General features: G+C 49.3%; 3 protein-coding genes across 8 annotated transcripts in view; 1 reads left to right on the top strand and 2 right to left on the bottom strand.

The window, feature by feature from the left end:
• LOC114589686 (uncharacterized) overlaps positions 1-25,952 on the bottom strand; it is a 386,543-nt gene that overhangs the window by 2,746 nt on the left and 357,845 nt on the right. Inside the window, exons 7-8 of the mRNA XM_077927818.1 lie at positions 22,679-22,682; positions 12,970-13,761 (exon numbers count right to left, since the gene is read on the bottom strand). Of these exons, the coding sequence (XP_077783944.1) occupies positions 12,970-13,761; positions 22,679-22,682 (796 nt within the window). The remainder of the gene's footprint in view (positions 1-12,969; positions 13,762-22,678; positions 22,683-25,952) is intronic.
• The window catches only part of LOC114589761 (uncharacterized), a 498,312-nt gene that overhangs the window by 314,121 nt on the left and 158,239 nt on the right, over positions 1-25,952 (top strand). The window lies entirely within an intron of this gene.
• LOC144327606 (zinc finger and SCAN domain-containing protein 31-like) lies at positions 1,362-25,952 on the bottom strand. Of its 4 annotated transcripts, none has more exons than XM_077927974.1 (4): positions 25,783-25,952; positions 5,708-6,215; positions 4,631-4,712; positions 1,362-4,404 (listed from the first exon to the last, which is right to left on the bottom strand). In XM_077927974.1, exons 2-4 carry the CDS (start codon positions 6,122-6,124, stop codon positions 4,172-4,174), a joined length of 732 nt encoding a protein of 243 aa, XP_077784100.1. In that variant the 5' UTR covers positions 6,125-6,215; positions 25,783-25,952; the 3' UTR covers positions 1,362-4,171. The 4 variants fall into 4 exon arrangements, with proteins under 4 accessions (XP_077784100.1, XP_077784097.1, XP_077784098.1 ...); XM_077927971.1 differs by having other exon boundaries at positions 25,810-25,952; XM_077927972.1 differs by lacking the exon at positions 25,783-25,952 and adding an exon at positions 7,412-8,013.

Here is a 25,952-nt window from a genome sequence, read left to right as displayed (position 1 = left end):
TGGGGAAATAATTTAACCAAGAATGTAGTGCAACAAATTTGTTCAATTATCTGTATTCTATCAAAGGTTATAGACATATAACCAGAAAAGGGAAGCACAACTTGCTTAGGTTGACTTTTGTCAGTGTATTATGTGATTGCTACCAATTTGGTTGGTAGTTACTCAGAAAGAGATGTAAAATTGAACTATTAAGTGAACAAGGCTACAGGTATGAAGAAATTAGAAGGAAGATTGGGGAAAACTTAACCAAAGCTGGTTAAGAGACTCAGTCACTCCAAAATCAGACTGGTAAAGGCAGGAAAAGGTGCACAACAGCAATTGAAGAATGGAGAGACTGTGCCTGCATGACAGAAGAAAATCATTACATTCTTCATTAAATTATCTTTCCATTGATATATAGTTTTATGCTAGCACTCCCCAAAAAGTGGTGTCATGAGGTATCCAAGCTCTGAAATACACTTTCTCCAAAGGGTTTCCACAATTTTGGCCACTAGTGTAAGTTGTTCATTTTAAAGTTAATGTACTTTTTATATGGGGACAGATTGTTATGATTAATGTTTCTGGTTTATATAAGTGTTGGAAGCTGCCCAGAGCAGCTGGGGCAACCCAGCCAGATGGGCAGAGTAAAAATAAAAATTATTATTATTATCATCATCATCATCATCATCATCACTGCTACTACTACCTGAGATTCAATAAGCCTGGCTCTTCTCTGGGATGGATCTTGTTTGGCCCAATCATGGCATTCCCTCCATCTCCAATGTCAGTCGTCTCTCCGGTCAACCCAAGACTGACAGCAGCATAAACAAAAACATAAAACTTTACAGAAGCTACTTATCTTTCTGCACAACTCTGAAGTTAACTAAAAAAAATTCCTTCCAGTAGCACCTTAGATACCAACTGAGTTTGTTATTAGTATGAGCTTTCGTGTGCATGCACACTTCTTCAGATACTAACACTGAAGCTGACATTTAAGATGCCTGGGCAGTTCAGACAAGCCCAACCATGGTATAAAAAGGCAGAACTGGAGGAAGACGGTTCACAGAAAAACTGGAATTTGCTGTTCAAGGTTTATTGTGGGAGTGTTAGGTTCCCAGGTGTTGTATTGGGCGCTGTTGAGCTATGTGGAAATGTATGAGGTTTGTTACATAGAGGTATTTTTTTAATTTCCAGGCAGATAGGACGATCCCACAGGGAGCCTTACCAAGAGAGGCCACGATCCCACGATTCTCCTCCATGACGTCCTTATGCAGAGCTCTCTGGTCAGGATCCAGCAACGCCCACTCCTTGTCCGTGAAACAAACAGTGACATCTTCAAAGCACACTGGGCCCTAAAAGAAAAAGGAAATGTCCTCTTCTGGAACAGCAGAAATATGATCTGCTACACAATGCTCTGTTCTTTCATTCCTTTTAATTGCTGTGTTGTTTCAATAGGATTGCTTTCAATAGGATTGACACTTTGACACGCATTCTGGAAACGTATGTCTATATGCTTGGTTCTGGCCTTCAACTGCCCAGATTCTGCCAACTTCAGACAGGGTTGATTGTCTTCCCAAACAGTGATGGGCAGGCAACAATCCCCATAGATCTCTTGCACCAGGCATCTATAGAACTCCAGTTCCCTGCACAATTCCGACAGTGCAATGAACTCAGCCTCAGTAGAGGACAGCGCAATGAGACTTTGCTTCCGGGACTTCCACCCAACTAGAGATTCCCCAAGGTTTATTACTATCCCAGATACGGACTTCCTGTCATCCAGATTCACCCCGTCACTATCTGCGTAGCAAGTAAGCGCCGTCTCACCTGCAGCTTACAGCTTGAGACTGAAGTCCTTGGTATCCTGCAGGTAACACAGCAGCCGCTTGATACCACGCCAGGCATTTACACTGGGCTTTGATGCTTCCCTACTGAGCAGATTGGTAGCAAAAGCAATGTCCGGCCTGCTCCATTGGGACAGATACAATAGACTACACAGAGCGGACTGGAAGACTTCAGCGTTAACGCACTCAAGGCGTTCTGCTACCTGACTGTCTTTCACATAGCTTGTCTCCATGGGTGCCCTAACCCCTGCACAATCAGACATTCTGAACTTCTCAAGCAAGTGCTCAATCTTGCCTTTCTGACGGAGCAAGAAGCTTCCATTTTCAGTCCTATCTGAACACCTAAGTAGATCCTTACTGCACCCAGGTTCTTGAGCTGAAACCGTGTTCCAAGCTCTTTGGCAAACTTCTGCACCTGTTTGTCTGCCCTTGAGGTGTAAATGATATCATCAACAAAGACTAAAACCATTTCCTGTGACTCTCCTGACCCTTTAAGGTACAGGCAGCTGTCAGCAAGACTCTTCTTGAAACCTAGCTTCTCTAAGGCTTCATTCAGGTACAAGTTTCAATTTCTGGCCGATTGCTTCAAGCCATAAATAGAATTGTGAAGCCTCCATACAGTATTTGGCTCATTGCCCTCAAACGCTGAAGGAGGAAGCATGTACAGATCCTCCTGGAGGTCTGAGTTCAAATAGGCCACATCCAAGTGATACACCTGAAAACCTCTTTGTGCAGCAATGGCTAAGAGCATGTGCAGAAATTCACATCTGGAAGTAGGAGCATATACCTCAGTATAATGCAGCCCCTTTTGCTGTGTGAACCCTCTGGCTACTGGCCTAGCCTTGTACTGTGGTTCCCCTGTTGCTGTGGGTTTAAGACGGTAAACCCAGCGGCTGCTAACGACCTGTTTGCTCATTGGCAACGTTGTGAGGGAGAACACACCTAGAGACTCCATTGAGCCCATCTCCTTCTGCATTGCCTCATGCCATTTCCTGGCTTCTTCCTGAGGCAGTTTCTGAACATCCTCAAAACTCTCGGGTTCACACTGTGCCATGCCAACCCACACACTTGTGGCTGCAAACCTGTCAGGAGGTTTATCTTTCGTTGTGTGAGCTGAACATCTCAACCCAGTTTCAGGTACCCCCTCAGACTCGCTAGGACAAGCTAGAACGTCCTTGGCCTCAGAGAGCTCCCCCTCTGACTTACTGCGCCGTTTAGACTTCTCAGCTGAACCTGTGGGTGAGGAAGGAGCACTTCTCTGTTCAAGCTTCACAGCTTTAGAAGTTCTTCCCTCTACCTGCTCTGGGTCAGGACTCTGTGCCTCAGCAGCAGGTTCAACCTCTACCTCTTCCTCATCAGCAGAGTCTTGCAGACCCTCTGAAAGAACATCAGGGTTCCCATGTATGCGTGTCCATCCATTCTACTCACAGAACTCAGCACTGCTGCTGAGCAAAATCCTGGACTGATTGCCTGTTGGATAAGCAAATCTCCACCCCTTGGTCCCTGGCTCATACCCACAGAAAATCATCTTTTGGGACCTAGGGCCACCCTTTCTGTGCTTGGCCTTTGGCACAAGGACCCAGGCCTTGCAGCCTGAGTACAGCTGGGTTAAAGTGGTTCTGTTATGTCTTCTGTCAAGGTCATGCTGACTATAAGAAGAGGCCAGAAGGAGCCTGGGTTTCTCTCTCTCTCTCTCTTCCTTCTGGTGTTCTGTACATAGTATGCTGAGTGTTGAGGTTTAAACTTATTATAAGTTGTGGGAAATTTGCTCCAACTGGATTTCTTATGGACAGGGCCAATCCTGAATGTTTTGGATTTGGGACCATGATGCTCATTTTCCTTCAGTAGCAGTAAAGCTCTGCTGGATGAAATACATTTGCCTCTGGGTCTATTTTTGGGAATCCTGCAACATGTTTAGGTTTTACTCTGCTAACTATACATTGGAATTCTGCCTGGATCAATACTGAGTAGAATTCCATGATAGGGTCTTCCTCCATGAAATCAGCTGCCAAAAGAGAAGGCCCCTAGCTCCCCACAGCTTTCCAAGCCCCCTCCTCTCTGGGGTTTCTGGCAAGCGATTGAACAGTGTGCCAATGTGCAGCCTGCCTTTGCTCCTCCATTGTCAGAAGTCTCCAGGCTCTGAGAGACAAACAGGGAGGGTGGCTTCTAGCAGAAGGAGAGGGAGCCCCCGGAGTCCTCCTCTGACTCTTGACCTCCCTCGCCTCCTTCCTCTTCTGCCTCCGATTCTGCACTGCATTCTTCCACAGTCTCCCAGCTCACTAAGCCCTGTTTCCCCTTCAGCCTCTAACACCTCCTCTTCCCAGGTTTCTCCCTCTTCTCCCACTGACCGCTCATCCTTCCTCCACCTCCACTCCTTGGGCTCTAAGACATCTTCCCTTCCTGGTTCCCTGGCTGCTTCCTCCCACCATTCCTGTGCCCAACCAGTCCATGACATTGCTCCATCCCTCGGCCTCTGTCCCCACAAGGCAGCTTCCTCTGACCTGATCTGGTTCCACAACCACTGCTTCCCTTCTGACCCCATGAAAAGACAGATCAGGAGGTCTTGCCGGCATCCTTCTGCCACCTGCAAGAGAAAAAAGGTAAGCAGGATGCCAGGAGTGCCTACTTCTCTCACAGGTGAAGCAGGGCATCTCTAACTAAAGATGGGCCTTTCAGAAAGCTTTACCTGCTGAGAGCATTTGGACGTTTGTGCCCATTTCATATGTTAGTTATGCAAAAATATATCTCCCCTCCTCTGGACCCTTGGTTCCGAATGCCGCCAAACAGAGAAAAACCACCTTCCTCCTTACCCAGTGGCCACTCTCTGGTGTCCAACGGAGGCCTCTCTGCCTCACAGGAATCCAGGTCCATTTCCTCAAAATGATCCTTTTCCTGAAAGAGCAACAAGGATTCAAAACAGAAAATGAATGACAAAAAATAGCAGAAAGATAATGGAAAAGTAAAAAAACTTTAAGGGTATGAGATCTCATTCCATGGATGCCTTCCCAGAAAAAGGATGGGCCATCAGTAGAGCATTATGGGATGTTCTCCATCCTCTTTCGAGCCCCTAATAATAATAATTTTTAATTTGTACTCCGGGGACGCAGGTGGCGCTGTGGGTTAAAGCCTCAGCACCTAGGACTTGCCGATCGAAAGGTCAGCGGTTCGAATCCCTGCGGCGGGGTGCGCTCCTGTCGTTCGGTCCCAGCGCCTGCCAACCTAGCAGTTCGAAAGCACCCCCGGGTGCAAGTAGATAAATAGGGACCGCTTACTAGCGGGAAGGTAAACGGTGTTCCGTGTGCTGCGCTGGCTTGCCAGAGCAGCCATGTCACGCTGGCCACGTGACCCGGAAGTGTCTGCGGACAGCACTGGCTCCCGGCCTATAGAGTGAGATGAGCGCACAACCCTAGAGTCTGGCAAGACTGGCCCGTACGGGCAGGGGTACCTTTACCTTTAATTTGTACTCCACCCTCCCTGGTCAGAGCCAATCTTTCGGCGGCTAACATCCTAAATCTAACACAGTATACAAAGAATATAAGAACAGGCACTCAATTAATTAAAATACTTCTTAAAATTAGTTCAAAACAAATTAAAATCTGGACAGACGGCAGTCCACTGGTAAAATTGAGAGTGGTTAATAATCGCTAGGGCCAACTACTGTTACCACTGGTCTTATAAAGGAGGTGTGAGCGGGCTAGGAAGCCTCTTTAGTGCTTATTCTTGTACTGAAAGAAAAGAATCAGACTGAACCCTGAACAAAGGCCTGGCGCATGTCAAATCCCGCAGTGCCCTGGTCTCTTGTGAGAGAGCGTTACACCAGGCCGGAGCCACATCCAAAAAGGCCCTGGCTCTGGTCAAGGTAGTATCCAGAGGAAAGTCTCCCTCACCTGCTTTCTCTCTGCCTGCTTCCTCTCCTCTGCCTGACTCAGGAGGAAACCTTCGACCAGGGCCACTGCCTGCGAACTGGTCTCCGCTCCGCATTCCCTCACCCAGCTCTCCATCTCCGGTGGAAGGACAGCTAGGAACTGCTCCAAGATCACCAGGTCCAGCATCTCAGCTTTCGTGTGCCTTTCTGGCTTCAGCCACTGGTGGCAAAAGTGGTAGAGTCGGCTGCAAACCTCGCGGGGTCCTTTGGCCTCCTGGCAGCAGAACTGCCTCACCTGCTGGCTCTGCATCTCTGAGCGGAGGGTGCCCTCCTCACCCAGGATCTTCTGCCCAGAGTTTTCCCAGAATCCCCCACTGCTCCCAGTTTGGATGGCATGGCCTCTTCCTGCTTCAGGGCCAGCTGGGTCTTGCTCATCCATCTGTGCTCTCAGGAAGCCTCTGAGAGATCGGAAGGAACCCTTTGGTCTTCTGCCAAGTTCTGTCTGTCTTAATGAGAAGCTCTAGCAAATCCTACAAAGCAAATACATTGTTCTGTTACAGAATTTGTAGGTCAGGAGAAGAAACAGGATCCCTGAACAAGCATGGATGAGTCTTGCCAGGAATCAGGACTGGACGGCACCAGAGCCCGAACCATGAGATACCTTTTTGAAAAGAAAGAGGAGGAGGAAGGGGAGAAGAAGTAAGTCTCCAGCCCTCTAGCAATGCAGAATGTGGAGGCAACTGAAGGGATTTCTGGGAGATGAATCAGCTTGGCTGCTCCTGCCTTCCAGTCAATTCATGAAATCAGGACTGACAAGGGAGTCATTTGAAAAATGGATGCTTGGCTCTAGTGGGGGTCCTCACCTGGGGGTCCTCAGGAGTTGCTCTTCCCCCACCCCCACTTCCAGGCACATTTCTCCCCTGCTTCTGTCTCCTTTTCTTGCACTTGGACTCTCTGCCGCTCTCAAGACACTCCTGGGGTGGGGTCCCTTTTTCTTTGCTCTGAGAGCCAGGTATGTATCTAGTCAACCCCCTGAGGGCCAAGTGGATAGGGCCAAAGACATCTCCTTTGAAATTTAGGCGTGCAATTTATTATTATTATTCTCTTAGATAGCTTAACACACGCACAGCTATTGATGCCCAGGTCCCTGGAGGCTCAGGGAGTAGCAGCGCCCATTTCCGGCTGCTTTGCCAGCAACAATCCCTTTGGGGCAGAGAGGATGTGGTCCTGGGATGCCCTGCTCTGGGTGCGAGGGGATTGCTGCAGTGGCCTCCGTGGGGAGCTGCCCTGGGAGACACTGGGAAACTGGTCCCCAATGCAGCAGCCAGACTATGGGCTGGGATCCCTCTCTTTATTCCTGGCCTCTCTCCCACCTTTTTTTTGGGGGGGGGGGCTAGTCCACCTCCTCATCCAGCTTTGGAAAACCATTTGCACCTGTTCCCTCTGTTGTGCAGTGATGCTGAGCGACGTCACAGAGAGTTAAAGTCCCAGGGACTCCTTTGTTTGCACAAGGGAGATTTCGGGGGAGTCATTTTTTCTGAAAGGCCAAATGAGTTTGGGATCCTCTGATCTCCAGGAAGGAGAGCGTGGCAGACCTGGCCCCTCCCTGGCAGGACCCTCTCCTCCCTGACTTGGGGTCCCCCCCTGCAGGAGCAGATCCGGCCCCCCAGGCCCCCTCCCCTTCTGCAGCCCTGGGACCCACACCAGATCCCAGAGAGAGACTCACCAGATCCCAGAGAGAGAGGAGACTCACCAGATCCCAGGAGGGGGCAGGGAGGCAGCCCTTGCAGGAGAGACGCCAAAGCAGGGAAGGACTGGGGAGGGAGGGGCCTTGGCTCTGGAGGACCTGGCCCCCCCTTGCTTCCTGTCCTCTCTAGGAAAGCAGCTCTGTTCCCTTTAACCCTTGCAATGCCGAGTCCACCCACGCCTGTAGCCAGGCAGCACCTCAGGTTTCCTTTTCCCCCCTTATTTGCGGTGGCTGTAGAGGGCCAGCTGCCCCCCTGGCGAGGCCACTGCCCGGCTCTCCTCTTGGCTGGGCCCTGAGCACCTCCCTGCCTTGGCCTGCAGCCCCATCTTCTGGCAGTCGTGGCGCTGCCGGCTTCCTTCCCCTCGGCTGCCCCGCCTAGGCGAGCCCGGAGGAGGAGGAGGAGGAGGAAGAGCAGCTCGCCTTCCTCAGGGCAGCCGGCCAGCGGAGACACGGGCCGGCGGAGGATGGGCCGCCTTTCTCGGGCGGATTCGGAGCGCCTTGGCCCAAGCTGCCTCTCAACTGCCGGAGCAGCGGAAGCAGCCGCCTCCTCGCCCTCCCAGCCAATAGGCAGCCGAGCTTCCCGCAGTCCACAGTCGCCTGCCCAATCAGCAGACGCGCCCGGCCCGCCCAAAAGCAGGGAGAATTCCTCGGGAGCCAGAAAAGGTCCTCTCACACCGGGGGGGAGCAGATGGTGGACCTGAAGGTCTCGGGATTAAGGACGGTTCTGCAGCTTCCCTCCAGTTCAGTTGCTGCACTTCAGGGAGACGTTCATGTTTCCAGAATAGGTGGTGAAAGGCTGAACTCTCTTTCTGCGGCTTCTCTCTCATCCCCTCCCTTAGTTATGAGGGGTCTTTCCGTGAGGTACTTTGGACACAGCCCAGCTTCCTTCTCAGCGAGGGGCCACTTTTCCTCGCTTCCCCTCTCTCTTAGCAATCCCACTCCTGAGGTATTTTCCTTTGTATGCCAGACCCAGGGGATCCTCTCAGCCCTTGCCACGGACTTGGGAATCTCCTTTTCCTAGAAGATCTCTCTCCTCCTGACTGGAAGGAGACCCCAAAAGAAGAGGAGAGTCTTCCCACAGCTTCTCCCTCCAGCTTCACTCCCATCTGAATACTCCCTTCAGACCCTCAACATGGTCTCCCCATCTCAGCTGTGAGGCTCCTTCCTCTGGCTCCATAGATATTCTCCTCAGAGCAGATGATCCACTCAGATCAGAGCCACTTCTCCCTCCCTCCCTCCACCCTCTCCTCGTCCCCATCTTCTCTCAACCTTCCCTCTCTCCCATCTCAAATCCAGCCCTTTCTGAAAATCCCCTCAAAAATGGATCACTTTATTCTCCCTCCACCCCTCTCTTGTAGGGTAGCCAATCAGAGAGAGGCCCTGGCCCTCTGGTGGAATTGTGAGGGACGGGGGTTGCCTTTACCTTGACACCCCAGACTGAGGGATGCAGGTGGCACTGTAGTCTAAACCACAGAGCCTAGGACTTGCCAATCAGAAGGTCGGCGGTTCGAATCCCCGTAACAGGGTGAGCTCCCGTTGCTCAGTCCCTGCTCCTGCCAACCTAGCAGTTCGAAAGCAAGTGCAAGTAGATAAATAGGTACCACTCCAGCAGGAAGATAAACGGCGTTTCCGTGCGCTGCTCTGGTTCACCAGAAGTGGCTTAGTCCTGCTGGCCACATGACCCGGTAGCTGTACGCAGGCTCCCTCGGCCAATAAAGCAAGATGAACACCACAACCCGAGTCGTCCACGACTGGACCTAACAGTCAGGGCTCCCTTTACCTTTTACACCCCAGACTCTGCTCTGGCTATGCTGTCCGTCCCAGCAACCAACTGCCCCGGCAGGCCTTGCAATCTCCCCACTGCTTGAGCTCCCCCCCAAAGGATGAAATATACTTGGGGTATTGATTTCATGCTCTTTATTTCAGCTCCTAGTATACAGTGAATGAATTTTCCCCAAAACCTCTGGCTATATATACATTATTTACACAATGGGTCCCACGTAATTGGCTGATTCAAGTCCCCTCCTAGAGCCTGAATGGACTGTTCCTACAGGCCAATCAAGTTGCTCCCTTCTGGATCCTACCTGCATTTTGTTCTAGGATCCCAGCTCAGTACATACAGAAGGTTTGCATTCATAGTCCTCAATGTATGCTGGCTGCCTACGTCTAAGTTGATGCCTGGGGTGTTTCTCAGTTGGGGGTTCTGGTTCTGGCTCATGTTCCGGGGCTGCTGGATGCTCAGGGCCATTTGGTCTGGCACAGACGACCCACTCAGTCGCAACTCTGGTTCCTGTCGCCGCTCAGCCTCGGGGGTCATCTCTGTGCATAATGGTTCTGCCTCCCCTGCCCACTCCTCCTGCTCTATGGGCCTCACCGCCCAGCTGCCCTCTTCGGACCCTTCTGTCCAGCCCTCCTCCCGGTTTTCTCCCAGGAACGGTCGCTGTAGCTCACTGCAGTGGTGTTGTCAGCATTGCCCCCCCCCACTGTTAGCACCTCATAATACATGGGGCAAGTAGCCCTGGTGACTGTGGCAGTTACCCATGCCAGGCCTGCCCTGAAATTCTTTGTGTACACTGGGTCCGGGGGTCCATGCTACCCCCCGCCGCTGCCTCGTCCTGAGCTCTGTTGGGGTGAAGGTGGTCAAGTCTTGTTGTGAGGCGCCGGCCTTCAATCGTTCCGCTCTGGCTGGTGGTTGTGCTGGGGTTGCTGTGCTGAGCTAGAAGGAATGTGGTGAGGTGGTACTCCCAGCCCCCTTGCGTCATGCGGCAGAGAAGAAGAAGAAGAGTTTGGATTTGATATCCTGCTTTATCACTACCTGAAGGAGCCTCAAAGCGGCTAACATTCTCCTTTCCCTGCCTCCCCCACAACAAACACTCTGTGAGGTGAGTGGGGCTGCGAGACTTCAAAGAAGTGTGACTGGCCCAAGGTCACCCAGCAGCTGCATGTGGAGGAGCGGAGACGCGAACCTGGTTCACCAGATCACGAGTCTACTGCTCTTAACCACTACACCACACTGGCTCTCGGTGGTCTTGCGTATCTTTGGTGCTCTGCACTGTGCGCTCTGCTTTGCTGTTGGTGGCTGGGTGGAACGGTGGCAAGCAGACGTGGCAGGTGGCATTTTGCACTGTGAAAGTCTGGACCTCCTCTGACGTGAATGCAGTTCTGTTGTCTGAGACGAGGGTGTCAGGAAAGCCCATGGGCCATGAACAGCCTACGTAGTACCCAGATGGCCACGGCCATAGAAATGAAACCATTCCAGGGTGACCTCCAGTCATTTGGTGTTGGAGTCCATCACTACGAAGGATGTTTTTCCCTGGAAGGGGCCAACGAAGTACATGTGCAGGCAGGACCATGGCTCTTGGGTGGACTCCCAGGACTGGATGGCGCCCCTCAGGGGATCCAGGTGGGACTCCTGTCAGGTCTGGCAGTATTTAACCCAGGCCTCTATCTCTCTGTTGATCCTGGGCACTACACGTAACTCCTGGCAAGGGCCTTCATTCTCACTAACCCTGGGTGTGTCTCGTGTATGGCTGTGAAGAACTTTTGGCGGAGTGGCTGGGGAGCTACCACCCTCCTCCCACATAACAGGCATCCCTTGTGGGCCAATGGTTTGTGTTTGCGGGTCGTGTAGCCCGCAAATCCGGACCTCGGCTGTTACTGGGCCATCCCTGCCACACCCAGTCCAGGACCTGGGAGATGACCCTATGGGAGATGGAGTGGCACGCTAGTTCTGGCACCTGATTGGGGCAATCGGGAAGCAGCTCCAGGTTCATGACCTCTTGCGCGGGCACTGGGTTGGGGTTGGTCTATGGTAGTGGTAGCCGGCTGAGGGCCAGTAGAACACTGGTAGCCGACAAGGAAAATCAATGGGGGGAGTACTTGGGGGGGGGTCTGCTTCTCAGGGACGAACAGACCGAGTTACCACAATAAAGGGCGCCCGCGCAAGAAATCATGAAAACAATTTACTCCCTTCACGATTGTGAGACCCTCCTTGTCAATTTGCGAGTTCTGCTCAGCTGCAGTGAGGATCTGGGAAAAGTACGCCACCAGCACTTCTCTCCCATCTGAAAGTTGGTGCCCCAGGATGGCGCCAATGCCATAGGGCGAGACGTTGCATGCCAGCACCACCACCAGCCTCTCATCAAAGTGCGCCAGAACCGAGTTCAAGATGAGCAAGCCCTTGACTGCCTGGAATGTGGCCTCCTGGCACTGCCCCCACACCCACGAGGGCTGCTCGTCTAGGAGCCTGTGTAGGGGTTCCGCTATCGCCGCCTTATGAGGAAGGAAGGTGTGGTAAAAGTTCAATAGTCCCAAGAAGGCCTGGAGTTCGACCTTACCCTTAGGTGCCAGGGTGTCGCAAATGGCCTGCACCTTGTTCCCGGTCAGGTGGACCCCGTCTACATCCATCGTAAATCCAAGTCCACCTGGGGCACTCCTAGTCGACACTTTTCCCGCTTCATCTTGAGCCCAGCAGTCTGGAAACAGTGCAGGACAGTGCAGAAGCAGACCCTGAACTCCTCCGGCATGGGCCCAGCAATCAACACATCATTGAAGAAGGGAGTGACACTGGGAACCCCTTTGAGGAGAGAGTCCATTAGATTCTGGAATATGCCTAGTGCCACGTTGATGCTGAATTGCTGTCGCTTGACCCGGAACGTGCCGCTGTGCTTTACAATCGTCTGTGCCTCAATGGTGACCTCATCCACCAGCAACTGCTGACAGGATTGGGTCAAGTCCACCGGCACCAGGTACGTGTTGCAGCACCCCACTTGTCACTTTTCGCCAGGAAGATGAGGAACCATGAAGGAGTACTGTTCAGGTTACGTCAGCAAAATCCACCTAACAGTTACATTGTTCAGCCGACATTTTACCAGCTTCCTCACATAAATATCGCAGGGGACTTTGTCAAAAGCCTTACTGAAATCAAGATGCACTATTTCCACAGCTCTCCCCTGATCAACAAAGTTTGCAACTCCATCCAAAAAAAGGGGGAGGAGACATTTCTCTGGCTTTACTTGTTTTTAAGAAAGCCACGCTTTCATCCTGTATGTTTATATTGTGAAATCTTCAGACGAAGGGCACATAAATTTTAAAAATGATAATAAATAAGGATATTGACAAGCTGGAACATGTGCAAAGGAAGGTGATACATGTATTTAATTTGTATTCCACCCTACCCAGTAGTGCCGACTTAAATGAAATAATGGTGGGGGGATCAGGTAAGGCCTGCCTTGCACAATCAATCACATGATGCATGTGTGCCATTGGCATGGCAATGCCTATCAACTGGGTGGGTGCCCCCTCAAATATTTTATTGGGGGGGGGCAAAGAACCCTCAGCCTCTAAGAGTTGGCTTCTATTCCCTACACCCCCAGGTCTAAGGACGGTTACAACATAAAAAAACAAAAAATACACATCTGTAACCCCCCTCCGAACATTTTAAAAGGACATTAGATGTCAATCAGCCAAAGGTCTACTTAAAAAGGTGCATATTAGCCTGATGTCTAAAGCTATACTGAAGGGTTTTTCCGAACTATGTATGAATTCTCTGATGCCTAGTGAGATGGGAACTCTGACTGAAGCTCTTTCCACATTCCACACACTGATAGGGTTTCTCCCCTGTATGAATTCTTTGATGGGAGGTAAGAGTGAAGTTCTTCCTGAAGCTCTTTCCACATTCCACACACTGATAGGGTTTCTCCCCTGTATGAATTATTTGATGGGAAGTGAGATTGGAGTTCTTGTTGAAGCTCTTTCCACATTCCATACACTGATAGGGTTTCTCTCCTGTATGAATTCTTTGATGGAAAGTGAGACTGTGGCTGTGACTGAAGCTCTTTCCACATTCCACACACTGATGTGGTTTCTCCCCTGTATGAATTCTTTGATGCGCAGTGAGATGGGAGCTCTGACTGAAGCTTTTTCCACATTCCCCACACTGATAGGGTTTCTCCCCTGCATGAATTCTTTGATGGTAAGTGAGATCGGAGCTCTTCCTGAAGCTCTTTCCACATTCCACACACTGATAGGGTTTCTCACCTGTATGAATTCTTTGGTGAAAACTGAGACTGTGGCTATGACTGAAGCTCTTTCCACATTCCACACACTGATAGGGTTTCTCCCCTGTATGAATTTTTTGATGGGAAATGAGATGGGAGCTCCTCCTGAAGTTCTTTCCACATTCCATGCACTGATAGGGTTTTTCCCCTGTATGAATTCTCTGATGCTTAGTGAGAATGTCGCTGTGACTAAAGCTTTTTCCACATTCCACACACTGATAGGGTTTCTCACTTGTATGAATTCTTTGATGGGAAGTGAGATGGGAGCTCCTCCTGAAGCTCTTCCCACATTCCACACACTGATAGGGTTTCTCTCCTGTGTGAATTATTTGTTGGGAAGTGGAATGAGAGCTCTGACTGCAGCTCTCTCCACACTCCAAATTTTGATGTGGCTTCTCCTTTATGGGGATTTTGTTGTGGTCACCCTTGTTCTCGATTTCCAATTCATCACAATCTGCAATGGACACAAAAAGGGATTAGAGCCTCAGGAAGAAATGGAGAAGAACTGAAGAGGGTTGGGTGTGTTAAAAACCAGTGTTAAAAACAGTACAGCGTTACATATTAAAAACTTCCCTTAAGATGTCTTCTGAATGTCAGGTAATTATTTATCTGTTTGACATTTGGTACCTCTAGTTATGAACATATAGCACAAATGTTTGTTCAATTATCTGTATTCTATCAAAAAGTATAGCCAAATAAGCAGAAAAGGGAAGCACAACTTGGTTATGTTGACTTTTTTCAGTGTGTTATGTGATTGCTATCATGTTAGTTGGTTTTTTGTGTGTGTTCTTTTATTTAGTGAGTGTGTAAAACATAATAAAATTAAAGAAGTGGCACAAAGAGTTGACTTGTCACCCAGATAGCGATGTAAAATAGTACTAGTAAGTGAACAAGACTACGTCTATGAAAAATTAGAAGAAAGATTGGGGGAAACAACCAAAGCTGGCCTTTCTACATTTTTGAAGAGGTATAAGGAGCACCAGTCACTATAAAATCAGACTGGTAAAGGCAGGGAAAGGTGCACAACAGCAAGTGACAATCGAAGAATGGAGAGACTGTGCCTACGTGACAGAAGAAAATCATCTTTAAGCAGAGGCTTGACAACCATATGTCAGGAGTGCTCTGATGGTGTTTCCTGCTTGGCAGGGGGTTGGACTCGATGGCCCTTGTGGTCTCTTCCAACTCTATGATTCTATGATTCTATCTGGGTGTCTTCAAGATGACATGGTGCAATGTAATGTGAAGTTGAGCGTAAGGACTGGTCTAAATGCTAGAATTCTAAGGAAAAAGCCATTGTTCTCTCTGAAGCCAAGGTTGGAAAGATTAAACTGGGCTAAAACCCATGGTCACTGGACAGCAGAAGAATGATCCTATATTTACATTCCTTGCTGTTGGGTGTATGGGAAGGGAAGTTAGGATGATTTTACTTCCTCTCTTTGTCCTTCTCTTTTGACTTAGAGGAGATGGCCCTGTTTCTATGTTTTCTCTGCTGTAAATAAAATTCTCAATGCTACAATCCTGCACAGTCGGATATCGCTAAACTCTGCTAATGCATGCTCTCACCCCAGGGTGGGAGCCGAAGTGTCATACTGGACAGAGCCTGAAGGGTTGTTCCCATAGATAGTGTGATAGATCTGGGGGTTGTATGACAGAAAAAGGTGTGGGCAGAATTTGCATCATTAATGGGAATGTAAATGACCAAAAGTGCATAAATGAAATACTTGAGCCCAAACTGAAGTGTTCTACATTTGATCTTTTCTCACATAATGAAGTGTTTTTATATTTTTATATAAATATTTAGTTAGTAAGAAGCAACCCAGCAATAAAGCCCAATTAATAGAGGCAACAATTCCATCTTTGTTTCACATTATTACAGCTGCTGAATGAAAAAACTTGCTTCACTCCATGGGAAGGCGTTGTAAGGCCAGAATTAAAGCGAAAGGTTAACAAACTAAGTATTAATTGACATGGTGAGAATTTCTATAGATCTCATTTTTTTCTATGTCTTTCATGTTTCGTATTTATGGCTGCTGTTCTAATACATACACTTTCATAAAAGTTATTGCATTGCATTCTTCATTAAATTATATTTCCATTGATATATAATTTTATGGTATTACTCCCAAAAAAATTGGTGTTTTGAGCCATCAAACCTCGGAAATATACTTTTTGCAAGAGATTTCCACAATTTTGGCCACTACTATATGTTGTTTATTTTAAAGTTAATGTACTTTTTATATGGGATTGTTATTATGTTTCTGGTTTATATATGTGTTGGACGCCACCCAGAGTGGATAGGGCAACCCAGTCAGATGGGCAGGGGATAAATAAAAATTATTACTATTACTATCACTGCTACTACTACCTGAGATTCAATAAGCCTAGCTCTTGTCTGGGATGGATTTTGTTTGGCCCAGTCATGGCTTCCCCTCGATCGCCAATGTGAGGCGTCTCTTTGGTCAACCCAAGAAAACAAAAACAGAAAACCTGACAGAAGCTACTTATCTTTCCTAACAACTCTGAAGGTGACATTTAAGATGCCTGGGCAGTTCTGACCAGCCAAATCATGGTATAAAAAGGCAGAACTGGAGGAAGATGGTTCACAGAAAAAACTGTAATTTCACGGTTTATTGTGGGTGTGTTAGGTTCCCAGGTGTTGTATGGGGCGCTGCTGAGCTCTGTGGAAATGTATGAGGTTTGTCACATAGAGGTATTTTTTGAATTTCCAGGCAGATAGGACGATCCCACAGGGAGCCTTACCAAGAGAAGCCACGATCCCACAATTCTCCTCCATGACGTCCTTATGCAGAGCTCTCTGGTCAGGATCCAGCAACGCCCACTCCTCGTCCGTGAAACAAACAGCGACATCTTCAAAGCACACTGGACCCTAAGAGAAAAAGGGAAATGTCCTCCTCTGAGACAGCAGAAATATGACCTGGTACACAATGCTCTGTTCTTTTCTTCCTCTTAATTGCTGCGTTGTTTCAATAGGATTGCTTTGCTGCACATTTCTATTATGGATGCCTATTTTGACGTTTTAATTGAATTATTTTATTCAGCTTTTAATTATGGGTATTCATCTTTGTGCAAATAGGTGGTTCTCTTCCTTGTGGTTTTCAAGTCATCCTGCCTACGCAGGGATTCCAGTTTCCCCAATGGGAGGATCCCCTTTCTCCTCTCCTCATGTCCTGTTCTGAAGAGGATCCCTCCCAGTGCCCCACAGCCAAATTCCAGGGGTTCAAGGGGGCATGGAGAGGGGGAGGAACGGGGGGCAGGCTATATTTCGCAGCAGATGGGGCTGGCTAGGTGAATCCTGGCCTCTATTTGTTCTCATCCATCCACCGCTTAGAAGCCTATTTTAGCACTCAGTGATCAATCTAGAAATACAATAAGCCTAGTTTGGATGGCCATCTGTCTTGGATTATCTAGCTGAGACTCCTGCAATGCAGGGGGTGGGACTTGATGACCCTTGGGGTCCCTTTCAACTCCAGGATTCCATGAAAACTGAAACTACAGATGAATCCTACTGTCAACATTCAGAAGGCTGGAGTCACAGAGTTATCTGGGCAGGAAATCCCACAGTTCACAGCTGGAGTTAACTCTTTCTTAGCAAGAACACGATATTCACAGACTTGGCTGAGGTTCAGGCCAAATGAGAACAGCAGCTCATTCCCTGAGGGTCTGTCAGTTTGCACTGTCAATCAATTAATGGACTAGTTGTCTAGGTGGAAGTTTCTTTAGTGTGGAGAGATTTGAAAAGTGAGCTGATACAGTGGTACCTCGCAAGACGAATGCCTCGCAAGACAAAAAACTCGCTAGACGAAAGGTTTTTCCATTTGCGATTTGCCCCGCAAGACGAATTTCCCTATGGGCTTGCTTCGCAAGACGAAAACGTCTTGCAAGTTTGTTTCCCTTTTCTTAACACCATTAATACAGTTGCGACTTGACTTCGAGGAGCAACTCATAGAACACAGTGTACATAGTAGCCTTTTTTGAGGTTTTTAAAGACTTTGGTGATTTTTGAAGCTTTTCCAAAACTTCTTTTGCAGCCATTTGGTAAGTTAAGCTTTTAAAACTTTTTTGGGGGGGTTTGGATTTTGGGTTGGGGTGTTTGGAATTCAAGGACTTGGTGTTGGGGAGGGGTTTGCAAGAATCTGGAAGCTTGTGTGTTTTTTTCTGCATTTTTATGATTTTCTGTGACCTTTGGGCCACTCTGCTGTTTTTTTAAAAAAATTCTGGATTTGAATTTCTGTGTGCTGGGTGGCTGGGGGAACAGTTGGGGAGGGGTTTGCAAGAATCTGGAAGCTTGTGTGTTTTTTTTCTGCATTTTTATGATTTTCTGTGACCATTGGGCCACTCTGCTGTTTTTTAAAAAAAATTCTGGATTTGAATTTCTGTGTGCTGGGTGGCTGGGGGAACAGTTGGGGAGGGGTTTGCAAGAATCTGGAAGTTTGTGTGTTTTTTTCTGCATTTTTATGATTTTCAGTGACCATTGGGCCACTCTGCTGTTTTTTTTTAAAAAATCTGGATTTGAATTTCTGGGGGTTTTTTGGGAATTTTTGTGATTTTCTGTGACCATTGGGCAAGGTTGTTGTTTTTTTTTGAAAAATTTTCTGAGTTTGAATTTCTGAGTGCTGGCTGGCTGGGGAGAGGTTTCTGCAGGAATCTGGGAGCTTGTGGGGGTTTTTTTGGGGAATTTTTGTGATTTTCTGTGACCATTGGACAAGGTTGTTTTTTTTGAAAATTTTTCTGAGTTTGAATTTCTGAGTGCTGGCTGGCTGGGGGAACAGTTGGAGAGGTTTCTGCAGGAATCTGGGAGCTTGTGGGGGTTTTTTGGGGAATTTTTGTGATTTTCTGTGACCATTGGACAAGGTTGTTTTTTTTTGAAAATTTTTCTGAGTTTGAATTTCTGAGTGCTGGCTGGCTGGGGGAACAGTTGGAGAGGTTTCTGCAGGAATCTGGGAGCTTGTGGGGGTTTTTTTGGGAATTTTTGTGATTTTCTGTGACCATTGGGCAAGGTTGTTTTTTTTTTGAAAATTTTTCTGAGTTTGAATTTCTGAGTGCTGGCTGGCTGGGGGAACAGTTGGATAGGTTTCTGCAGGAATCTGGGAGCTTGTGGGGTTTTGGGGGGAATTTTTGTGATTTTCTGTGACCATTGGGCAAGGTTTTTTTTTTTTGAAAATTTTTCTGAGTTTGAATTTCTGAGTGCTGGCTGGCTGGGGGAACAGTTGGAGAGGTTTCTGCAGGAATCTGGGAGCTTGTGGGGGTTTTTTAGGAATGTTTGTGATTTTCTGTGACCATTGGGCAAGGTTGTTGTTTTTTTGAAAATTTTTCTGAGTTTGAATTTCTGAGTGCTGGCTGGCTGGGGGAACAGTTGGAGAGGTTTCTGCAGGAATCTGGGAGCTTGTGGGGTTTTTTTGGGAATTTTTGTGATTTTTAAATGTTTTTCTGTCATGTTTATAAAGTTAATTTATTTTCCCTTCAATTTTTGAACTGCTCTTTACAGTATGTGTGACTTTAAAGAGCAGTTAATAAACTGTTGTTGTACCAAATTTGGCTTTGTTTGGACTTTTTTTGACCATAAAAGGTAAAGGTAAAGGTACCCCTGCCCGTACGGGCCAGTCTTGACAGACTCTAGGGTTGTGCGCCCATCTCACTCAAGAGGCCGGGGGCCAGCGCTGTCCGGAGACACTTCCGGGTCACGTGGCCAGCGTGACAAAGCTGCATCTGGTGAGCCAGCGCAGCACACGGAACGCCGTTTACCTTCCCGCTAGTAAGCGGTCCCTATTTATCTACTTGCACCCAGGGGTGCTTTCGAACTGCTAGGTTGGCAGGCGCTGGGACCGAGCAACGGGAGCGCACCCCGCCGCGGGGATTCGAACCGCCGACCTTTCGATCGGCAAGCCCTAGGCACTGAGGCTTTTACCCACAGCGCCACCCGCTCCCTTTTTTGACCATAGGAACGCATTAATTGATTTTCAATGCATTCCTATGGGATTTCGTGATTCGCAAGACGAAAAATTCGCTAGACGACAAAACTTGCGGAACGAATTAATTTCGTCTTGCGGGGCACCACTGTATAGGGCAAAGTTTGTTGATGTGGTCTGGTAAAGAAGTGCTCTGTTGAATATTCTGTTGGGGAGATTTGCTATAAAGCGAGGTTTTCAGGTCTTGGTTTATATGTTTGAGTGGAGTTTATATACTATTAGTAAGAGAAGGTTTATAAGATAGCTGTTTTGATGAGTGAGTTGTGTTTTTTCCGTGTGTCAGGTTTCATAGGTAGCCTTTTGTTTTCTAATGTGACAACATTTAGTTTTCGGAGTCAGGATGTTGTTGTGCTGCTCACAGAAGCTTCTGGTCAGACTGTGTCGTCTGCTGGTGAACTGCAGGTCTACCAACCAAAGGCTAGGATTTATTCTTGTTGAAGGAAAGTGTACATGCAATGTTTTTCCAGAGGTGTTTTGCATATCAATACTTCCTGCACTTAATAAATGGAGGGATTGTCAGTCTGAATTTCTTAGTGGAGAAAGCATTGATCTGATACGTAGAGCTCTTTCCTATTCTAGTTACCATATTTTTCGCTCTTTTGGACGCACCGGACCATAGGAGGGGGAGAATAGGAAAAAAAAATTTTTTTTTCTTGTTCTGCCCTCAAAAACAAGGTGCGTTCATGGTGCGTTCAAGAGCAGGTTGGGGAACCTTGCCGCTGCCCCCCGAGCTTGTGGGGCTGGCGCTGGGGGGAAGCGCTGCTTTCCCCCACTGCCAGCCTCAAAGATCCCCGAAGCCTTTGGAGCGCAGCTGCACTCCAAAGGCTTGAGGTTTCGGGGACATCCTTTGTAGCCTCCGCAGGGCGGTGGAGTCCCTTCACCCCGCCGCCCTGCAGAGGCTTTGCGCAGCCATCCCGAAGCTGGAACAGACGAAGGGCAGCACAGCGCCCCGTCTCACTGTTTTGGCTTCGGGGACAGCAGGCTGCTATCCGCAAGCCTTGGGAGCCCGGCGGGAACTCCCACCGGGCTCTGAAGACTTGTGGAGAGCTGCCCGAAGCCCGGGGTGCACAGCGCCACACTCCCCGGGCTTCGGGCTGTAGGCAGCTGTCCGCCGGGACCTCTCTCGTGCTCCAGGCTTCAGCGAAAACCTGCATTCGCTCCATAGGACACACACACTTTCCCTCTTCATTTTTGGAGGGGGAAAAGTGTGTCATATAGAGCGAAAAATAAGGTAATTCAAGAGGGTTCCGGAAGCTTCTCTGCGAAAAAGAAACAGTCAGAAGGTTCGTAAGGTTTGGGTCATTCCTTCAGAGTACAGCTGGTTTAAAGAGGTTCTGCCAACTCTTCTGTCAAGGTCATGCTGACCCCCGGTGGCTCCTCCTTCTCCTGACTCACCTCTGCCTCTCAACCTTCCTCTCCCACTCGCTTCCTTCCTCTTCTGCCTCCGATTCTGCACTGCATTCTGCCACAGAGTCTCCCAGCTCACTAAGCCCTGTTACCCCTTCAGCTTCTGACGCCTCCTCTTCCCAGGCTTCTCCCTCTTCTCCCTCTGACCGCCCATCCTTCCTCCACCTTCACTCCTTGGGCTGAGACATCTTCCCTTCCTGGTTCCCCGGCTGCTTCCTCCCACCATTCCTCTGTGCCCAACCAGTCCATGACATTGCTCCATCCCTCGGCCTCTGTCCCCACAAGGCAGCTTCCCCTGACCTGATCTGGTTCCACAGCCACTGCTTCCCTTCTGCCCCCATGAAAAGGTGGGTAGGGAGGTCCTGCCGGCATCCTTCTGCCATCTGCAAGAGAGAAAAGTGCAGGTGGACATTTGTGCCCATTTCATATGTTAGCCATGCAGAAATACATCTCTCCTCCTCTGGACCCTTGTTCCCAACCCCCCCCCCCCCAAAAAAAACCCCAGAGACTATACAGAAAACAGAATGAGACCAAATGGAGAAAACCCGCCTTCCTCCTTACCCTGTGGCCTCTCTCTGGTGTCCAACGGAGGCCTCTCTGCCTCACAGGAATCCAGGTCCATTTCCTCAAAATGATCCTTTTCCTGAAAAAGAAACAAGGATTCGAAACAGAGAATGGGGAGAAATAATAGAATGGGAATTAGAAAGTCAAAAACTGTAAGGGTATGAAACCTTATTCCATGGATGCCTTCCCAGGAAAAGGAAGGACCATCAGGAGAGCATTATGGGATGTTCTCCATCCTACTTGGAGCCCCTTGGGAGTATCCAGAGGAAAGTCTCTCTCACCTGCTTTCTCTCCTCTGCCTGACTCAGGAGGAAACCTTCGGCCAGGGCCACTGCCTGCGAACTGGTCTCCGCTCCGCATTCCCTCACCCAGCTCTCCATCTCCAGGGGAAGGACAGCCAGGAACTGTTCCAAGATCACCAGGTCCAGCATCTCAGCTTTCGTGTGCCTTTCTGGCTTCAGCCATTGGTGGCAAAAGTGGTAGAGTCGGCTGCAAACCTCTCGGGGTCCTTTGGCCTCCTGGCAGCAGAACTGCCTCACGTGCTGGCTCTGCACCTCTGAGTGGAGGGGGTCCTCCTCACCCAGGATCTTCTGCCCAGAGTTTTCCCAGAATCCCCCACTGCTCCCAGTTTGGATGGCATGGCCTCTTCCTGCTCCAGGGCCAGCTGAGTCTTGCTCATCCATCTATGCTCTCAGGAAGCCTCTAAGAGATTGGAATAGTAATAATAATAATAATAATAATAATAATAATAATAATAATAATAATAGTAATAATTTATTTGTACCCCGCCCATCTGGCTGGGTATCCCCAGCCACTCTGGGCGGCTTCCATAGAAACCAAAAAACACTAAAATATCACACATTAAAAAATTCCCTGAACAGGGCTGCCTTCAGATGTCTTCTGAATGTCAGGTAGTTGTTTATCGCTTTGACATCTGATGGGAGGGCATTCCACAGGGCGGGCACCACTACCGAGAAGGCCCTCTGCCTGGTTCCCTGTAGCTTTGCTTCTCACAATGAGGGAACCACCAGAAGGCCCCCGGCGCTGGACCTCAGCGTCCGGGCAGAACGATGGGGGTGGAGACGCTCCTTCAGATATACAGGACCGAGGCCGTTTAGGGCTTTAAAGGTCAACACCAGCACTTTGAATTGTGCTCGGAAACGTACTGGGAGCCAATGTAGGTCTTTCAAGACCGGCGTTATATGGTCTCAGCGGCTGCTCCCAGTCACCAGTCTGGCTGCTGCATTCTGGATTAGTTGTAGTTTCTGGGTCACCTTCAAAGGTAGCCCCACGTAGAGCGCATTGCAGTAGTCCAAGCGGGAGATAACTAGAGCATGCACCACTCTGGCGAGACAGTCCGTGGGCAGGAAGGGTCTCAGCCTGCGTACGAGGTGGAGTTGGTAGACAGCTGCCCTGGATACAGAATTGACCTGCACCTCCATGGACAGCTGTGAGTCCAAAATGACTCCCAGGCTGCGCACCTGGTCCTTCAGGGGCACAGTTACCCCATTCAGGACCAGGGAGTCCTCCACACCAGCCCGCCCCCTGTCCCCCAAAAACAGTACTTCTGTCTTGTCAGGATTCAACTTCAATCCATTAGCCGCCATCCATCCTCCAACCGTCTCCAGGCGCTCACACAGGACCTTCACCGCATTCTCTGGTTCTGATTTGAAAGGGAGGTAGAGCTGGGTATCATCTGCATATTGATGGACACCCAGTCCAAACCCCCTGATGATCTCTCCCAGCAGCTTCATATAGATGTTAAAAAGCATGGGGGAGAGGACGGAACCCTGAGGCACCCTCATCCCCCACCACCACTTTCTGAACACGGCCCAGGAGGAAGGAGCGGAACCACTGTATGACAGTGCCCCCAGCTCCCAGCTCCTCTAGACGGTCCAGAAGGATGTTATGGTCGATTGTATCAAAGGCCGCTAAGAGATCCAGCAAAACTAGGAAACAACTCTCACCTTTGTCCCTAGCTCGCCGGAGATCATCAACCACTGCGACCAAGGCAGTTTCAGTCCCGTGATGAGGCCTGAATCCCGATTGGAAGGGATCCACATGGTCCGCATCCTCCAGGCAATCACACGCTCAATCACCTTGCCCAAGAATGGAAGATTTGAGACTGGGCGATAGTTGGCCATACTGGCCGGGTCTAAAGATGGTTTTTTAAGAAGCAGTTTAATGACCGCCTCTTTCAGTGGGTCTGGGAAGGCTCCCTCAAGGAGGGAAGCATTCACCACCCCACAGAGCCCATCGCCCAGCCCTTCCCGGCTTGCTTTTATTAGCCAGGATGGGCAAGGATCAAGGAGACAGGTGGTTGGTTTCACATGTCCAAGCAGCCTGTCCACATCCTTGGGGGTAACGGATTGAAATTGATTCCATGCAACTTCACCAGACAGGGCTCTAGCACTCTCCCGCCCCGGCTCTGCTCCCACGGTGATGTCTAGCTCCTTTCGAATATGAGTGATTTTATCTGCAAAAAACTTTGCAAAATCGTTGCAGGAGATCTTGGGGTCTTTACAAGGCCCCGGTGGTAAAGGAAGGAAGGAACCCTTTGGTCTTCTGCCAAGTTCTGCCTGTGCTAATGAGGTGCTAGCAAATCCTATAAAGCAAATACATTGTTTAGTTACAGAATTTTTAGGTCAGAAGAAGAGAAATGTTCCTTGAGCAAGCATGGATGAGTCTTCCTAGGAACCAGGGTGGGACTTTACCAAACCATGAGATATCTTCTGAAAAAGAAGACGGAGGAGGAGGAGGAGAGAAGAGGAAGAAGAAGAAGAAGAGGCGGAGGAGGGGAAGCAGCCTCTAGCCCTCCTAGAAGGAAGATAGCATTGCAAAATGTGAATCAGCCAGTTTTCTCCTGTCTTCCAGTAAATGCATGAAGTCAGAACTGACTGACCAGGGAATCATTTGTATTTTGTGAAAAATGGATGCTTGGTTCTATGTGGATGCAATGCTGAATCCTGACAAGAGAGAAGTACTGTTTTTGGGGGACAGGAGGCGGGCGCGTGTGGAGGACTCCCTGGTCTTTCAAGACCTAACACTGGTCTTGAAAGACCTACATTGGGTCCCAGTACGTTTCCGAGCACAATTCAAAGTGTTGGAGCTGACCTTTCAAGCCCTAAATGGCCTCAAAGGCCCAATAGACCTGAAGGAGCATCTCCACCCCCATCGTTCAGCCCAGACACTGAGGTCCAGTGCCGAGGGCCTTCTGGCGGTTCCCTCCCTGCGAGAAGCAAAGATACAGGGAACAAGGCAGAGGGCCTTCTCAGTAGTGGCGCCTGCCCTGTGGAATGCCCTCCCATTCGATGTCAAAGAGAACAACTACCAGACTTTTAGAAGACATCTGAAGGCAGCTCTGTTCAGGGAAACTTTTAATGTTTTATTCTGTTTTTAGTGTTCTGTTTGGGAGCCGCCCAGAGTACTGGGGAAATCCAGCCAGATGGGTGGGGTATAAATAATAAATTATTATTATTATTACTACTACTATTACGTTGCTCTCCCCCCACCCCCACTTCAGGGCACATTTTCCCCCTGCTTCTGTCTCCTTTTCTTGCACTTGGTCTCTCTGCCGCTCTCCAGACAGACTCCTGGGGTGGGGTCCCTTTTTCTTTCCTCTGAGGGCCAGGAATGTATCTAGTCAACCCCGTGAGGGCCAAGTGGATAGGGCCAAAGACATCTCCTTTGAAATTTAGGCAGCTAATTTATTATTATTACTCTCTTAGATGGCTTAACACACACACAGCCACTGATGCCAAGGTCCCTGGAGGCTCAGTGAGTAGCAGCGCCCATTTCCGGCTGCTTTGCCAGCAACAATCCCTTTGGGAGAGAGAGGATGTGGTCCTGGGATGCCCTGCTCTGGGTGCAAGGGGATAGTGCAGTGGCCTCCTTGGGGAGCAGCCCTGGGAGACACTGGGAAACTGGTCCCCAATGCAGCAGCCAGACTATGGGCTGGGATCCCTCTCTTTATTCCTGGCCTCTCTTTCCCACCTTTTTTTGGGGGGGGGGGTGTCTAGTCCACCTCCTCGTCCAGCTTTGGAAAACCACTTGCAGATGTTTCCTCTGTTGTGCAATGACGCTGAGAGACGTCACCCCGAGTCCTAGGTACTCCTTTGTTTGAAGAAGGAGATTTCGGGGGAGAATCATTGTTTTTCTGAAATGGGGGGGGGGGCGCAAAGGCCAAATGCGTTTGGAATCTGCAGGAAGGAGAGCGTGGCAGACCTGGCCCCTCCCTGGCAGGACCCTCTCCTCCCTGACTTGGGGTCCCCCCCTGCAGGAGCAGATCAGGCCCCCCAGGCCCCCTCCCCTGCTGCAGCCCTGGGACCCCCACCAGATCCCAGAGAGAGAGGAGACTCACCAGATCCCAGGAGAGACACCCAAGCAGGGAAGGACAGGGGAGGGAGGGGCCTTGGATCTGGAGGACCTGCCCCCCTTGCTTCCTGTCCTCTCTAGGAAGGCAGCTCGGTTCCCTTTAACCCTTGCAAGGCCAGTCCCCCCAGC

This window comes from Podarcis muralis, chromosome 4 (assembly GCF_964188315.1).
Source record: "Podarcis muralis chromosome 4, rPodMur119.hap1.1, whole genome shotgun sequence".
Classification (NCBI taxonomy): domain Eukaryota; kingdom Metazoa; phylum Chordata; class Lepidosauria; order Squamata; family Lacertidae; genus Podarcis; species Podarcis muralis.
This window is presented reverse-complemented; position numbering and strand designations above follow the sequence as displayed.

Coding starts and splice junctions, on each gene's coding strand:
- LOC144327606 (XM_077927974.1), bottom strand. CDS start 6,124: ATGGATGAGCAAGACCCAGCTGGCCCTGAAGCAGGAAGAGGCCATGCC. Junction 4,713..5,707: donor AGCAGGCAGAGAGAAAGCAG/GTGAGGGAGACT, acceptor TTGCTCTTTCAG/GAAAAGGATCATTTTGAGGA. Junction 4,405..4,630: donor CACCAGAGAGTGGCCACTGG/GTAAGGAGGAAG, acceptor TTTCTCTTGCAG/GTGGCAGAAGGATGCCGGCA.